Source organism: Sorghum bicolor, chromosome 3, assembly GCF_000003195.3.
Source record: "Sorghum bicolor cultivar BTx623 chromosome 3, Sorghum_bicolor_NCBIv3, whole genome shotgun sequence".
In the NCBI taxonomy this organism is placed as follows: Eukaryota; Viridiplantae; Streptophyta; class Magnoliopsida; order Poales; family Poaceae; genus Sorghum; species Sorghum bicolor.
In genome coordinates, this window is record NC_012872.2 from 6,341,897 (window position 1) to 6,360,054 (window position 18,158).

General features: G+C 43.1%; 1 protein-coding gene across 1 annotated transcript; it reads left to right on the forward strand.

The window, feature by feature from the left end:
* Positions 7,399–9,008, forward strand: LOC8073313 (lecithin-cholesterol acyltransferase-like 1). Its single transcript, XM_002455164.2, has 2 exons — positions 7,399–7,911; positions 8,009–9,008. The coding sequence occupies exons 1-2, from the start codon at positions 7,463–7,465 to the stop codon at positions 8,904–8,906; spliced, it is 1,347 nt and encodes a 448-aa protein (XP_002455209.1). The 5' UTR covers positions 7,399–7,462; the 3' UTR covers positions 8,907–9,008.

Here is an 18,158-nt window from a genome sequence, read left to right on the forward strand (position 1 = left end):
ACTCGTGTGTCTTCGTTTTTATCGGTGCGCTTGTCCCTTCTTCCGCTCGCGTCGCCGTTCTTCAGCAGCTGTGGAGCTCGACATAGAAGACGCCTCAATGATCACTCTGGTTCGATCCTCTAGTCCGATCCGCTAGGGGCTCCACGTAGAAGAGCTCGGGTAGAAGCTAGGGAGCCCACGGAGAGAGGCGCTCGTGGAATCTCCAGTCCGATCTGGTGGGGGTGCGAGGACGACCGAAGAGAGCTACGTTGAAGAGCCTGGACGCATTTGAAGAAACAGAGGGGTGGCCAGGGAGGAGCGTGCCGCACCAAGGAGGGGGTGCCGCATCGGGGAGTGACATGGGGCAAGCGGGGGAGGATGCACCGCCTAGAGTCAATGCGGGGTGGGCCGGTGAGGACGCTCCGTCGGTAGTCGTGCGACGGGACGTCGTCTGGAGTTGCGCGATGGGGCGTTCCTCACGGAGGAGTTGCGGCCACGCGTGGAGAAGCAGCGGGCCATGGAAGGGAGGTGTAGGGAACTCGCGACAGACATGACCGTGTGGCGCCGGAGCAATGGCAGCACATCATGAGCTAGAGTAAGTCGCGGCCAAGTCTTCGGCACTGGACAAGGGCGAGCCGGCGTTGTGGGTTAATTCCAAGCGCGCGAGGGAAAAACAACCCAACATCCGGCTGAGCCCAAAATAGGTATCAAATGTAGAATTTGGGTGCCCTTCCAAATTTTGGATGACCATAGGATCCTACTGAAGCATGTTTTTTGTATGAGAGCTATATGAAAGCTTAAGTAGAAGGCTAGCTAGAGTTACTCTAAGAGCATCTCCAAAGGCCTCTCCAAATCAGTTTTGCATTTGAGGTTATTTGCAAAGTCTCAAAAGAAAATGCAAAGCCTAAAAAGATGCCTATTCCAAGGGCCTTTGCAAAATTGACTTGGCATTCTCAATTTGGATCCGGCAGCGAGTTTTTTTTTCTTTCGCGCGCTGCTTGTTGCGTTTCGCGCGTCCTCGCCGCCGTCGTGTTTGCTGCGGAAAAAACAAACAGGGCGCCGCGAAGTTCCAGGTCGAGTTCGCCGCCGGTTGTTGCTGTCCCGTCTCCCGTGGTCGTCGTCGAGATCGTCCCAGTTCCAGTTCGTCCCAGTTGCCGTTCCCGTTCGTCCCTGTAACAGAACCGACCAAATTATAAGAGATTAAGCCTAATAGTGACCATTTGCATAGTCGAACTATCACGCTTAAGCCCATATAATCCCGGTAGTCCGTGAAATCTCGATGGATTTCAAACCACACATCACATAACAGCCAAGATCGTAATAAGTTCAGCGGTCGCCATCCACAAGTACATCCAGATTTCAACATTCATAAAATACATCGGAGTGCTTAAAGTTATTACAAACCAAGTTCTTCAAGTAGCGGAAGCTTCATAGTTTGAAATTACAACACACACGATAAGTCTGATATAGTGCCATAGTGCGGTCATTCCACAAAAGCAAAAGAAGAGACGGAGTGACCATCGCCCTTGGTCTAGTCATCACCCATAGCTGGGTACAGACAGAGGATGCAATAACCATAGTACATTTGACCATCTGCAAAACAACATGGGAATAGAACCCTGAGTACGAGAAGGTACTCAGCTAGACTTACCCGTCATAAACTTAAAATAAAGACTCATCAAGGATCATGAAGGCTATATAGTGGGATAGCTGACGACCATTTTGCAAAACCGCAGTATTTTGCTAACATAACCTACATAAGTCTTTCTTCTTTTAATTGGCTCAAGTTGAAAGTATCATTACCTATCGTCTAGGTTTGCACCTGCACTATTACAAGCAAGTAGGAGACTATGATAGTACCTCATCATAGCATTTCTTAAAACTATTCATCATTATAACCTAAGTGTTCCATAGTCCTTACTACGAGGACAGGGCTCATGTCAAGTGCTCACTATCCAGGAGCGATGGCGATTCGAATCGATTTCTAACCAGCTGGCGAGGTATTCCCCACACAAACCACACTCACTGATCAAGTGAGCTACAGATCACCGTATTACACTATCCAGGACCAATTCGCGGGTTCGGCAGGCACCGCCAGTACCCGAGGACCGTTCCGGCGACCGAGGTATCCAAGGTATACCAAGGTTGCGCGCCGCGCCCTCGTCGTTCTCCTCAACCACCACCAATACAGCGCATGGCGGCTCGATTCCCGGCCCGGATAGTGCTCAGGTTTCGCGGTCGGAACGACTTATCCTTCCAGCTAAATGTGGGGCATGCGTTCAACATGACAAGAGGGCCGTCAACGATCGGTCCTTAATCGACACAGGCAGGGGCTCTATGGGCAACCCACCATAAGACCCTGCCCGGTCTCCAATTACAGTTCACACTTGGTTATTTCTTTCCCCAAGCAACCACTGCTTAATCAAGCAGGTATCCACCTATATCTCGCAGGTGACAGGGCATCACCCGACTTCTACCGGACTAAGCAAGCTAAGCATAGACTCCGCGCCTATCTACATAGGACAAGGTAGATAAACGAGTAGGGATGACAAGGAGTACATATGCAGCAACGGTATCAGGCAACTCCTATCACTTAATATGCAATACAGTAGAACAGGTATAACACTTTATATAAGTTAGCGAGAATAGGGAGACTTAGAATGCTCCGGGGCTTGCCTTTCTCAAAGGTGCTGGGTCGGTGATCCGGACACTCTTGCAATTCCTCTCCGGTTTCCTGTGCTTCCGGAGGTTCCTGCTCCTGTATCTCCTCGGGTTCCTCGGGTCCCACTTCGTTCTCCTACGAGCCTGTATGATGCATATATGCTCATGAGTGGAGTGCTAGATGCCCGAGTGGATGCTTGTACGAGAAAGTACCAAAGGAGTCATGTTATGATGCATAGGTAACACACTTGGTCATGCTTATTACAAGGTAGTCAACATCATCCAAGAATAAACAATTGAATCAAACATCTATTACATTCTCTTCTATAATTATTTTTCAAATGCAACCAGCAACCTCCATGATGCTTCAAAGATACACCAAACCCAACTTATTCCATTCAACCTATATATACAACCATTCATAGTTTTCTGTATTCATTTCTAAGCCCATTAAAAATGACATGCAATTCTGTTCATCAATAAATTCCATAGAAATTACAGGAGACTTCCAGCTAAGCATAGAGTTTACTGAAAATTTTTCATAATTTTTGGATACTTATTTTGAGCCACAAAAATCACAAGATTAATTAATAAGGCAAGTAAAATCACCCTACTGTGATATAAGTGTCAAACAACAGATTTCATATTTTTACAATTTATCTAATATCATAAGAAACAACCCCAAAATTTTCCAGATTTATTGCATGACCCATTTAATTATTAAAAATCATAAAGCACTGCCATGCAAGCATTTAAATTACCATAAATTCATTTATACACCAAATAATATGTAACAATATTTTCTCAGTGATTAAACACACATGCAGAGCCAGCAAAACAAGTTTTACATTTTTCTGAACCCTATTTTATTTACTATGCATTTTCCAAGTTTAGGAAAAACATGGATTAATTATATTCTTACAGGAAAGTTACTCAAACATGACATGCAATCATACTTGGCTATAGATCTGGAAATAAGGAACACACCAAAATTTATTTCACCATTTTTGGAGCTATATTCATCAAGATATGGATTTTTGAACATTTAAATCATTTCCTGGAAAAACTTTTAAAACGGAAAACCACCTAAAACACTAAACGCACCCGGATCCATTCCCTCGGAGTCACTGACAGGCGGGACACGTGAGTCAGAGGACCCCACCTGTCATCCACCCCGTGACCCTGCTAGGTGCACCCGGTGCAGTGCACCCGCGGCCGCTGACGAGCGGACCCGCCTGCCAGCCGGGCCCGCTGGCCAGGACACCGAGAGGGGGGAGGATCCCCGACGACGGCTCGCCGCCGGTGATGCCTCTCGGCCGGAACCAACGGCACCAACACGTTTGCCTCCCTCTTGCGACTCGATTCCACCCCTTTACTCGCCCTGAAACCCCGCACAGCGAGTTGGCCACCGGCAATGGCGGACCGGCGGCGCTGCCGCAGCGGTGCCGGCCACCACGCTCCGGTAGAGCGCTCGAGTGCGGCTTCTCGTGACTCAGGGAGCCACGACGACCATGATGTGCGCGCTAGCGAGGCAAGAGAGGTTCGGGAGGGGGAAAACCAGCGATGCCGACGCCGCGGAGAGCTCCGGCGAGGCCGCGGACTCTCCAGCGAGCGATTCGGCTCGCTAGAACCGCTCACCTGCGCGAAGAAACTACGTCCGAGCACGCGGAGATGAATGCGGAGCTCGGAGAGGTGGAAGGAGGCGCTGAGAGGCGACGAAGTGCCGAGAACACGGCGAGCGGAGCTCGGGGAGCTCTAATGGCGAGCGGCGGCACGGTGCGCGCGGAGAGGAGGCAGGAGAGCGCGAGAGAGAGCGAGGGGGCGCGCACCGGGTGGAGGAGAGAATGGCGAGGGAGGTGGCGCTGTCCGCAGCGGAGGGGGGGGGTCGTGGCGCCGGCGAGCACCGCATGCCGTCCACGCGGCGCCGTCGGCCTGACGCGGTCGGGCGCGCGCGGCGCGGCCGTGTCCGAGCGCGCGCGGGGAGGAGGTGGACGCGGCGCGGTCGGCCTGGGCTGGCTTCGCTGGCTGGGCCGGTTGGTTGGCGCCGGCCCGCCAGTGAACAGCTCCCCCTTTCTTTTTTTTTTGAAATTCTTTTTCCAAATTCCTTTCTAAAATTACTTGGACCAGCCAAAAAGCATTTTCACCTCTTGCTCCCAAAAACAAAATTGTTCCAAATTAAAAACTCTACAACTTTGCTTTAACAAGCAAGACCAAATTCCAAACAAAATTTGAATTACAAGTTAAAACTTAGTTCTAGATTTTAATTAAATTCTTTTTGGATATTTTTGTATAAATTCCATTTCTCAAATTCTATAGCTCCAAAAATTGCACAAAAATGTTCTTAATTCTTCTTACACATAAAGCAACCTAATTTGAATATTTCACAATTTTAGAAACAAGCATCACATTTTTAACATAATTAAAGCACATGAAATGAAGCACATAAAATCATAATTTGAAAAGAGTGTCATGCTCATGATGCTTATGCTTGATGGAAATGCTTATGCATGACTTTGGTGAGACTAAGTGCATGCTTAACACCTAGGGTGTTACAGTCCCGAAGTTCATCAAGACGTCGCGAAGTTCCAGTTCATCCCAGGTCGCTGCTGCCTTCGACGGCTTCTAGATCGAAGTTGCTGCTGGTGACGATGCTGCCGCCGACTCCATCAAACAGGCTTGCACTGCGGCTCGCCAAGGTTTGTTGTGCGTGAATTCTTGTGTCCGTCCATTAATTTTTTGTATTTTGTTCAATGTTGTGAGGCGCGTAATTGTTCTCAGCTGCGGCGGAAGAGGGCTTCCAGATCACGTCTCCGGAGACAATTGGATGACGAGTCTTCAGAAGACGATGACTTTTTTATGTGCGCAGCTGCTCGGATTTTGCACAAATATTCTAGTAAAAAACAAAGACATGCTGTCATTCATCATTAGTACCACTGAACTCAATGTCCTGCGTCAGCGAAAAATTCAAGTTCAAATCCAGACCCAATGCAACATCACTCGGATCAGCGTCTGATGTGAGTATGCCGGTATAGTATCCAACGTCCTCCATTACAAAGTAATCTGCTAATGGAAAGAACAACCCATGTCACTAGATGAAGAAAAATTTAACATATCAAAAAATTAACATCTTCTTTACATAGGCATTCAGGTTTCTATTCAACATGAAAAATAAAAGACAATCGATGCAACGCCATCAATAGAGACCACAAATATTGCAAAAAATTTAACATATCAACAAATTAACATCTTCTTTACATAGGCATTCAGGTTTCTATTCAACATGAAAAATAAAACACAATCGATGCCACACCATCAATAGAGACCACAAATATTGCAAAAAATTTAACATATCAAAAAATTAACATCTACTGATCGGCCATATCAAGGCATCACATCACAACCATGTGTAGGCAATAAACCCTAGCAGAAATCCATAGCTACGATCACAACCATAAAAAGGCCTAGAGGGGTTCCAGAAAGCGGGTTCGTGAACGAAATCCACACCGTCCGGTTTGAGTTGCGTGAAGCCGGAGTTGCCTGAAGCCGCGTCCTCGATCTTGCCTGCTGTATGCGCGCCGTGGAGACCCTGGAGCCACGGCCACCTGGAGACGTCGGGCAGCCGCACGAAGCCGGAGTTGCCTGAAGCCGCGTCCGCTGCGTGCCCGCAGCGCCGGCGATACGACGAGTCGTCAGGCGAGAGAGATCGAGTCCGCTGATTGCGTCCACGGATCACGCGAGAGAGATAGAGGACAGGGGGTCGCGGCGGCCACGGAGTCGGGCGCGAGTCCGCGCGAGACGAGGACCGGGCGACCGAATCAGCGCGGGAGGAGATTTTGCCAAACCCAGAGTCCTCTGCATAAATGCTAAGTTGGGAGGAAGATTTGCAAAGTTTGCACAAATGCAAAACTCATTTGCAAAACCATTGGAGCCCTCTTTTTGTGGTTTTTTGCAAATTATCAAATGCAAAACTGATTTGGAGAGGATATGAGGGAGATGGAAAAAAATGGCACGAGAAGATCTACAGTGGTAGCAATCAATCAATCAACGACAAAAAAGTCGAAATTTTTCACAAAAATGGATGGAAACAAAAGGAGAGCGTGCTTCACGTTACGGTCCTTTCTTAGGGGGTATTTGGTTGGGAAAGTAAAGTTTAACGGATATTGTAGTATTTTCATTTTATTTATTAATTATTGTTCAATCATGAGCTAATTAGATTTAAAAGATTCGTCTTGCAAATTACTCTCTAGCTATGTTTTTAGTTTTATAAATAATATATATTTGGTACTTTATTTATACATGTATCCAAACATTCGATATAATTGAAAGTTAAAGTTTAACTTGTGAAACCAAAGAAGGACTTATTTTCTTTAAAAAAAGGGCCTTAATTATTCTCCATCGATATAGGCCTTGTTTAGTTTTCAAAAAATTTTGCAAAATTTTTCAGATTTTCCGTCACATCGAATCTTTAGACACATGCATAAAGTATTAAATATAGACAAAAATAAAAACTAATTACACAGTTTGGTCGAAATTGACGAGACGAATCTTTTGAGCCTAGTTAGTCCATAATTGGACAATATTTGTCAAATACAAACGAAAAAGCTACAGTGTCGATTTTGCAAAATATTTTGGAACTAAACAAGGCCATAGCTGGACTAATTTAGAAAGGTAGCCCGATTGGGAAACGTGACAAACGTCTACGCGCGTGTGGAGCCAAATAAATAGAGGCGTACAAACGTGAGTACGTGACCGACTGGAGTGCACTGCACAGAGGAGTGCCAACGTTACGTTACTCACAGACACAGCCGGTCGGCAACATATCATGGCGAGGATTCTCCAGGTTGTGGCGCCGCTCCTCCTCCTCCTGCTCCCCGCTGGCCTGCGGGAGCTCCTCTCGCCCACGACGACGATCGACCCCCGGCCGCCGCCGGCAGGTGCTGCCGACGGCGGAACAACAACCGGCGGCGGCGAGGCCCTCCTCCACCCGCTGGTGCTGGTGCCCGGGCTGACCTGCAACGAGCTGGAGGCGCGGCTCACGGACGCCTACCGCCCCTCCGTGCCGCGGTGCGGCGCGATGAAGGGGAAGGGCTGGTTCGGGCTCTGGGCCAACTGCTCCGACCTGCCCGCGCACCACTACGTGCAGTGCTTCCTCGAGCAGATGACCCTCGTCTACGACCCCGTCGCAAACGAATACCGGAACCTCCCCGGCGTCGAGACGCGCGTGCGAAGCTTCGGCTCCACCCGGGGCTTCCAGAGGAACCCGGAGCACACGTACGTACTGAATTGTATCCATCGATCCATGACGAGTAGGAGTAGCTCGATCAGACAGTGAGGACTGACCGCATGGCTCTGCACACTCTGAACGCAGGACCTGGTGCTTCGAGGTCCTCAGACACGAGCTGGAAAGGGCCGGCTACCGCGACGGCGACACCCTGTTCGCTGCCCAGTACGACCTCCGCTACGCCCCGCCGGTGCCCGGACAGTCATCGGAGGTCTTCTCCCGCTACTTCCGGCGGCTGACGAGGCTCATCGAGGACGCGAGCGAGAAGAACGAGAACAAGAAGGTGATCCTCTTCGGGCACAGCTTCGGTGGCATGGTGGCGCTGGAGTTCGTGCGGAGCACTCCCATGGCGTGGCGGAACAGGTACATCAAGCACCTCATCCTCGCCGCTCCGGTGCCGGCGGAAGGGTTCGTGAAGACGCTGCACTACTTCGTCTCCGGGTCCGGCGTGATGTACATCCCCACGGTCAGTCCGCTCGCGCTCACTCTGAGGCCGATGTGGAGGAGCTTCGAGTCCTCCATCATCAACTTCCCGTCCCCGGCGGTGTTCGGGGACAGGCCGCTCGTGGTCACCGCGCGGAGGAACTACTCCGCCTACGACGTCGAAGATCTCCTCGTCGCCATCGGCTTCGGCGCCGGCGTGGAGCCTTTCAGGAGACGATCGGTCCCGAAGATGAACTACTTCCAGGCTCCCATGGTGCCGACGACGTGCATCAACGGAGTCCGCAAGAACAACACGCCGGAGCAGCTGGTCTACTGGGACGGCGACTTCGACGCGGAACCTGAGATTGTGTACGGCGACGGGGACCAGATCATCAATTTGATCAGCATGCTAGCGTTCGACGAGAAGATGCGTCGGCAGCCGGAGCAGAACAAGGTGTACAAGTCGATCAAGCTTCATGGGGCTGACCACGGTACTATTGTGACAGAGGACTGGGCGCTCAAGCGGGTCATGCAAGAAATACTCGAAGCCAGTCGTATTTAATTTGTTTATTTATTTATTTGGAGTATCATATGTTCCTAAATAATGTCGACTTATTGAATATATAAGTACATTTCTTTTAGTGTCGAAAGTATGAAGCATAGAACAAAATGTGCAGCCCGCACCAGCATGCATGACCGTGGTAAGTCCAGCTACAGTTTGTTAGAGCAAATTTCCGCTTTAGATTCTATATGTGAAAGCGATGAGAAGTGATTGTTTTTTTGAAATTGATTCTCTGTGATTCTTTAGAATAAACTTAATGCATACGGTGTGTGTGGAGTAAAAAACTGTTTGGCGTAGCTTCTTCTGGGTTCAGCCCGGAAGTTGATTTGAGAGCTCTGCCAAACTGCCAAAAAGTATTAGGAGAAAAAAGAATGAAGGTCGAGATTTTTCAATAATCCACTTCTAAAATAGAAAATAATTTTACATCAGAAATTCTATATTATTTATAAATTATCGTAACTATTTTTATATATTATTTCTCTTTCATACTCTCTCCGTTTTGGAATACAATGTATTGTGACTATTATCAAACAAAATAAGAGAGAGAGTAATAGACATATGTACCCCTCAGGTAACTTCCTAATTTGTTGAAATCTGATCCTACTCCGTATGATTAAAGGGTGCAATCTAAGTTTTCCTATAGAAAATGTGGTAAACACTCAATTCTTTCATCTCCCATATTTTTGTTTAAGTAAACATTATCTTCTTGTTCTTGTGTGCACTATATTTGGGGACACCTCTCAAATGATATAATGCACTCTATTGCAGGACGGAAAGTACATTTGAATCAGGAACTCTTTCTAGATCTTTATTCTTTCCCACATCTTTTCACCTTTAGAAGACGACAAGGGGAAGAGCGATGCACGCGACAAAGGTTATGCGTATATTTACGCACAATGCCAACTTAATTATTTTCCAATTGCCAATAGATGAGGAAGAGATATCGGGTATTCTTGGAGATGAGTTTTTCTCTTTTTTCCAAAAAATATGGATGAGGCAGGATATGTGGTACTTTGGAGATTCTCGAAGAAATAAATCAAAATTTATTAGGAAATAAATAGTTTGGCTTATAATGAAAGCAGTCTAAATCTATATGTACTCTTTTCCTAGTTTTTTTTTAGGTTTGGTTTAGATTGCGTAGAGGCTAAGACTCTCAGAACTGTAAATAGAGAGGCGACGTAACATTCCAATCTTAGGCTTCAACTCTTATCTCCCTCTCCTCTGTTCTAAGCCTCAGTCTCCTCCCATGTCGCTCTCCCTTTGTGTCGCCGCCCCTTCCCCAGCTGCCATCACGCTGACCCCCTGCCACCACGCCATCGCCACCAGCGGCGCCCAAGCCACTCACGCCCAAGCACTAGCTGCCCTAACCGGCCGGCCACCGCCGAGCAGGAGCGTGACACTGACACTAGCTGGTTTTTCTGGCTTGAATGTTGTGTCCATATTCAACTTGAGATAGCTTCACAACGGCTTGTCCCAGCGCATTCCTCTCCTCTCCCTTGGCTTTTCTTTGTGCCAATGAGAAGAAAAGCCAAGGGAGAGGAGAAGCATGCGCTGGGACAAACCGCTGTCAAGCTATCTCAAGCTGAATTTGGACACAACATTCAAGGCAGTAAAGTCTGCCCTGGCATTCATTCCGCTCCAGATTCTATGTGAAACTGTGAGAAGTGATTCTCTTACTGAAATTGATTCTCTATGATTTTTTTAGAATAAACTTAATGCTTATAGTGTTTCTCTGTGTGGAGTAAATCAGGAGAAGCTACATGAATCACTTCGCAATAAAAAACTGTTTAGCGGAGCTTCTCCTTGATTCAATCTAGAAGCTGCTTTGAGAGCTCCGCCAAACTACCCTAAAAGCTCATCGGTTGATCGAGTTATTTCTCATATATAATATAGTATTCAATTTCTTATGACCTTATATAAAATAAGTAATTTTTCTGCATACAACTATTTTTTCTTCTGCACGTGTGCACCTTTTCTTATGGTACCACAAAAACTAATTAACTTACAGAGTAACATTCAATAGAGGTTGTCAAAGTTATCTCAAGGTGTTATCTAGGGCCTTGTTTTGTTCCAAACTTTTTTTTCAAAATGGACACGGTAGCACTTTCGTTTATATTTGACAAATATTGTCCAATTATAGACTAACTAGGCTCAAAAAATAATAACTAATTACACAGTTTGCCTGTAATTTGATAGACTAATCTTTTGAGTCTAGTCAGTCCATGTTTGGACAATATTTGTCAAATACAAACGAAAGAGCTATGGTGCTCATTTTGCCAAAAAATTTGGAACTAAGCCCCTGTTTAGATGCAGCCAAAATTTTTGGAGAAATGAGCACTTTTGGAAGAATGGATCTAAACAGGGGCCTATAAAACTTGGTCCGTAAAGTTTGGAATTTGGGACCATGGAGCCCTAAAACTGTGTAAACTTGCTTAGGGGTCCGTGTCTTATGTGTTGCAGACCAAAAAATTTGAGAAGCATCTAAACACATATTTGAAATGTAAAGTTTACAACAAAAAGTTTTACGATGTAAAGATTTGGGATCTAAACAGGCCCTAAACAAACAAGGCCTAGGTCCCAAAAGTTTCAAAGTATATTTCTAGCTTTTGAAATTGTGCTCATCCAGGTCAAACGAGCGTTTACTGATACGCTATCCTATGTGGCATAGATGTAAAAGATGAGACTCATATGTCAATGATGAGACTCAACCTTGGAAAAATTGTATATTTTTCATATGACTTCGAACGAAGATATTTGTATATGAAAATTATATCCTCGATGACTTTATAGTTTATAAGTCTTTCAATTTGAGATGATTAAGATGATAAAAAAGAATATGAAGTTCCAACACCATATTAATTGCATACTATGGCTTATCGACTTAGAAAAATCATATCTTTCTTGTATGGTGTTGAATAAAGATACTTTATATATAAATTATAGCTCTCGATGAGATCTATAAAATTCTAGTTTTGAGTTTTGTCATTTAAGGTCAATAAGATGATAAAAAAATACTATAATGTTTCAACAATATATTAATCGTGTACCATGGCATATTACTTAAGAAAAATCATATCTTTCTTGTATGGTGTTGGATAAAGATACTTTGCATACAAAAACTATAGCTCTCAATGAAATCTACAAATTCCTAGTCTTGAGTTTTATCATTTCAGGTCATTGAGATGCTCAAAAATAAAATAAAGTTTCAACAACAAATTAAATGCATATCAGGACTTGTCGTTTTAGAAAAATCATATCTTTTATATGGTATAGGATAAAGATACTATGACTATGAAAATTGAAGCTCTCAATGAGATATATAAATTTCTACTTTTGATATTTGTCTTTTGAGGTCATTAAGATGCTAAAATTTATACAAAGTTTCAGAAATATATTAATCATCTTTTGTATAAGTTTTTTTCAAAAAATCGAAACAACTTCAAATGACAAAACTGAAAACTAGAAATTTGTCCGCTCTTATTGGGTGCTATAACCTCTGTATATAGAGTATCATTTTTCGACACCATACAAGAAAAGCCTTAAATGGACCTTAAATTATCATCCACTTTTATATATGATTCTAAAATTTTATATTATTTTTTAGCATCTTAACGACCTTAAATGGCAAAACTCAAAATTCATTATTTGTATATCTCATAGATAGATGCAATTTTATATACAAAATATCTTTATCTGGCATTATATAAGAAAAATATAATTTTTGTAAGGTGGTTATGTTTTTTTGCATCTTAAGGATCCCAAATGAAAAAAATATAAAGTTGTAGACCCTATCAAAAGCTACTATTTTCATAAAAAAATCGTCTTAATTCAAGATCACAGAAAAAAGATATGATTTTTGTAATGTGCGGTTACCACTGATACATGGGTTCCATATGTCAAATTCGTGCAATGAGATAGCGGGTCAGGTAAACGCTCATTTGGACTTAATGAGACAATTGCATATCAATTGACATTATCACAGTGGTAGACCCTACGAAAGATATACCGAAAAGCTAAAGGAAGCTATAGAGTAAGCTTAAGCTATTTTTTAAACCATGAAAAAGGAACCGTGTATCAATGCACACTCCTTGCGCGGGCCCATAATTCACTGTCCTGCTTTATTTTAACGAAAACGACATGGAAGACAAAAAAAAGACAACCTGATATAAATGTGATGAAATAGGGATAAAAAACAAATAAAAACGGTTCAGATTTGATGTTTCCCTATTAATAGGCTGAATTAATGGGCGTAGATCCATACAGGAAACCAAAAACAAGGACAGCTCACATGGCAGGGGCTCCACTGCACTGTTGGGGGTTGGGGGATCTGTCGACAGTTTTTTTTTCTAGTTTTTAAGATATTATAGTTTATCACGGAACCGGTTCAGTAATATATTCAGTTATGACTTTTCACTTGTTTAGATGGGAAAAAATTTGGATTTCGTTACTGTAGCACTTTCGCTTGTTTGTGGTAAATATTGTCTAATTATGGACTAACTACGATCAAAAGATTCGTCTCGTGATTTACAGGTAAACTGTGCAATTAGTTTTTATTTTCGTCTATATTTAATGCTTCATGCATGTGTCGAAAGAATCGATGTGACAGAGAATCTTGAAAACTTTTTGGTTTTCAACGTGAACTAAACAAGGCCTAAGTGAATAGACTCAGTTTTTGAAAATTAGGTGAGATTCAAATATGTTAGTTTTTGTTGTCAGATTTTGCCAAATCTTTAGAACCAGAAAGCTATTGATACTTAACTTTTGGCAGATTCTTGTGACTCGTAGAACAAAGGAAGTCGATTCTTAAGAATTAGAAAATCCAAACACCGTCACCATTTTTTTTTGTCAGAATCTAGATTTTAGAAACCTGAGACAAAATTTAGTTTTTAGGCCTTGTTTAGTTGGTGAAAAATTTGGGATTCGGCTATTATAGCACTCTCATTTGTATTTGATAAACAATCATAAATTAACTAGGCTCAAAAGATTTGCCTCGCAGATAACAAGTAAACTGTGCAATCAGTTATTTTTATTTATATTTAATAGTTCATGCGGCCAAAGATTTGGGCCTTATTTAGTTTCCAAAAAATTTTGCAAAATTTTTTAGATTCTCCGTCACATCGAATTTTTAGACACATGCATGGAGTATTAAATATAGACGAAAATAAAAACTAATTGCACAATTTGGTCGAAATTGACGAGACCAATCTTTTGACCCTAGTTAGTCCATAATTGGATAATATTTATCAAATACAAACGAAAGTGTCACTATTCATATTTTGCAAAAAAATTTAGAAGTAAACAAGGCCTTGATGTGATAGAAAATCTTTTAATTTTTTTGGAATTTTAGGGTGAGCTAAACAAGGCCTTATGAATCCGAAACTGACATAAATCGGTGATCAGCCAGACTGACATAAATCTGATTGAATTGCCCAACCTCACTGCTGCTCCATGACGAGGACGTCAAAAGAATCGTTTATATTTAATGTTTTATGCATGTGTCCAATCATACACTAATTCGTCTTGCGATTTACAGACAAACTGTATAATTAGTTATTTTTTATTTATATTTAATGCCCCATGCATACGTCATAAGATTCGATGTATGGAAAATTTTAAAAAGTTTTTTAATTTTAGGATGAACTAAACAAGACCCTATATTCAAAGCTGGACTTCAACGGAGCAGCCATGCGCCCATGCCACGGAAGGCTCAGAAGCCCAGGGTTATGTCCCTAGTTCCTACACGTGATCAGTCTCCCTGTACCTCTCAGTTTGTTTTCTCAAATGCAACTCTAGATGTTTAACGCTAGGACAGAGATAAGATTTGGCACTAGTCTTTTTTTTTTCTCCATTCATGGGTTTTGCAAGTAGCAAGCAAATGGCTTAATGATAAGAAGATATCAAAGTTTATGCTACCGACAAAATAGTGTGATTCCGAGGCAGAATGGTTATTTGAGTTTTGGATGATAAGAGATATTTTTTTCCTGAGGAACTTTGCGGATGTCAGGAGATGCAAACTTCAGTTCCCTTTGTCCTGGTGTACTGTACCCAAGATGCAGGTGCAGCGTGGAAGATGAGAAGTGCAACCATATGATGTACTCCCTTGGTTCTGCGTCCTTATGAGTTCTGGAGCAGCAACTGAGACGAACCAAACTATGACAGCCGATCTCCAGTATAGCAGAGCGTGTCCGTTTGTCTGAAAAATCATGATTAAAAGTATTATTTACTAATTTATTGTAAAAAAATACTATTGACTGATAAATTCGGTACGTAAACTCAAACGAACAGGCTGAGATGAGGCGTTCCTCGATGTGTCTTGTGTGTGTCGATCCAATTTTTTACAGAGCCGGCTTAGAAGCACGGAGCAAGGAGTGGGCGGCTCACACACTCTTCAAAATACTGCTCTTGATAAATCATTTCTTTACTCTTCTTCCACACGTCGTGAACACGAGCACACCAAATACATACAAGAAACAATCTTTTTTTTTTGAACGAGAGACACGATACACCAAATAGTAACAGCTACAACAATAAATAAAGCGTATAAAAGTGAGCGCGTCTTGTCTCCCTTTGTGCTTCCGGTGTGTAAATTTGTTTTTTTTTTCCTTCCTCTAATAAAATCCAGGCAAAGCTTTTGCCGTTATTCTAAAATAAATGAGCATATTCAAATTGGCCCAACCATCTTGGCCCACTTGCTCTCCACTCTAGGCCCACCCGCTTGATGGCCCACTGCAGCAATCAGTCCGAATCAAGCTGCGTTTTTCGGGCCACTTGCAGCCCAATCCAGCCATTCGAACTGTGGTCTCCACCTCTGATCATCATCACCGAGCACCTCGCAATGCTCATGGAGGCACAACATCGGGCGCCACGGCCACTTGCCCCTCGGTGCTGGCGGGCAGTTTCTTTCTTTTCTTTTTCCGGCGATCGGTGATTGATCTCGATGAAGCCACGACCTCGGGCTTGTGGGTGCGAGGATGTGTTGAAGCCTGGGAGCGACTGTGGCCGCATGATTGGATTGATGCCTGGAGATATTATTTTGTAGCCTTTGATTTTAATAGAGATAATTTATTGTGTACATTTTTCTAGGTGTATAATGGTTGAAGGCTCTCAGCGGGAGACGTTTTATTTCGGAGACCTAGTATAATTTAGACTGGTCCATTATAGTAGAGATGCACTCACAGAGATCTCCGATGTGCACTGGAGTTGTGCATGAGGGTGACGGTGACCCCAAAGAGTTCTCTAGGCAGAGGCCTCAAGGGGGCACCAGAGCTCTAGGTGGTTCATCGTAAAGTGCACTAGAGGTTCGTATAGTGTAATGATGACTAGTTTGAATAGTCACTCAGAGAGCTATTAGGAAAGCTCAAGTGTGAAGTTGAGCACTCTGATGTGGTGATGCCCACTAAAGCAGTGAAGCTATGGTGCCTTCAAGAGAGCCGGTCAGCTCGTAACGGCTAGTTCTTGAGTGGGGCTTAGAAATATAGTGTGTGACCAAGTAGTTTAGCTCTCTTGGCACTACTAATGGATACACACGCTCATTAGAGTTCAAGAACATATTCCACTCACATTTGCTTAGTTGAGATTGTATTTGGGTGAGATTGGAGAGGATCTAGTGTATTTGCATTTAGAGTTTGCATCAAGTGGCACAAGATAAGTGTTTAGGCTGCAAATTTTTGGTTAATGTTGGTGGTTGTCACCACCTAGACAACTTGAAGCAATGATGATCCCTTGAACTACTTAATTGGAGATTATGAGGTGTTTAGGACTTCAATTGTGAGGGGTTCTTGTGTTCATCCCCGTCGATGAAGGCAAAGAGCAAATCTAGTGGATTGAGGCTTGTGGTGTGCCTCGTGATCTACCAACTCATAGTCTAGTCTCATGTTAGAGCCTACCTTGAGGGTTATTGAGCTAGCGGAGGATTTGCAATCCTTGGACACACCAAAAGGAGGATGTAGGGGATTAATGATTTGTCGAACCTCAAGGATAAATCTTGTGTCTTTGCTTGTACGTGTGGTTTAAGCTCTTTACACTTTTGCTTTACTCTTGTGCATTCAATTTATATAGATCTTCTTGTCTATATCTATATCTTGTTTGCCTTGTTGTAGTTGTTCCTAGCTTGTGTTTTTGTTAGCTGAACAATTCTAGTATTGTGCTTAGTTGTAGTAGCTATCTTTTGTACTTGAATTGTGTAGGGTTTTGCTCTTGTTAGACTATTTAGACTAAGATTCAAGTAGTGGTTAATAGGGCCATTTGATTGTCTAACTAGTTGTGCTAGTGTTGCTGCTTTGAAGAAAAATTTTAATAGGTTATTCTTCACCCCTCTCTAGCCATCGACCAATCCTTTTACAATTGGTCATTGTTCTTGGATTAAATTGGTTGGGTGGTACCTAAACCATAACAACTATCATACCCTCAAGATCCATATTGGAAAATGAATCATAGATCTTGAAGTATTGTGCCTTGGATCAAAACATACATCTCTGTTGGATAGGATCCTTTCGTTAAGCACCTTGGCCGAAAGGTCTAGTCCCCAAGAGATAGGCTCATGGTCCTGAGGTTCATGTTGTGTAGGGTGTAAGGATTTTGCCGTGTGAAGAGCCTCAGGGTTTCAATATTCTGATGCTCCATCTAATAGAAGTATATCCTAAAATGCAAGGACAAAAATATTAGTGAGTACTTAATTAATATCAATACATTGTATAAGTTAAAGTAATAAAGTAGATGTTATTTCTCTTTGTGAGTTGTTCATTACGTTCTCTTTGGGTCATACCATAAATCATCGCTGAGAGCAAAGCTTATTACACAGAATATATGTCACAAAAGTACTTAAAGAAGATTTTAAGTTTGTTGTTTGCATCCGTGGAATTGAATCCATTGCAATAAACTATAGTTGTGAAAAAAAGAAGAAGAAAGAAGAAAGTCTACCTCCAAGCCAAATAGTCTAATCTCTTAAGTAGATTCTAATTCCTCCAAAATGAAGGGATCCAATGTTTTCTAGTTTTGAGCTCCTCGTTCATGACGCATTTTGCTGACTAGACCATAGGCCCCATGTGTAGGGTCATGCCATAAGCCGGCGTCATGGACAAAGCTTCACACTTATAACATACATCACACATGCGCTTAAATCGCAAAGAAAAGAACAACTATGCATTTGAGTGCACCTGTTAGGTGTAGCCCACACAACTTGAATTCATATTGATGGTCATCTCAACTATTTTTTAGTTTTTAGTTTTTCTGTTAAATCTGGAAATGGGACAC

What these genes read in the sequence shown, in the direction of transcription:
- LOC8073313 (XM_002455164.2), top strand. Translation starts at nt 7,463, where the DNA reads ATGGCGAGGATTCTCCAGGTTGTGGCGCCGCTCCTCCTCCTCCTGCTC. An exon ending in CAGAGGAACCCGGAGCACAC is followed by an intron (nt 7,912 to 8,008) that starts GTACGTACTGAA and finishes CTCTGAACGCAG; the next exon opens with GACCTGGTGCTTCGAGGTCC.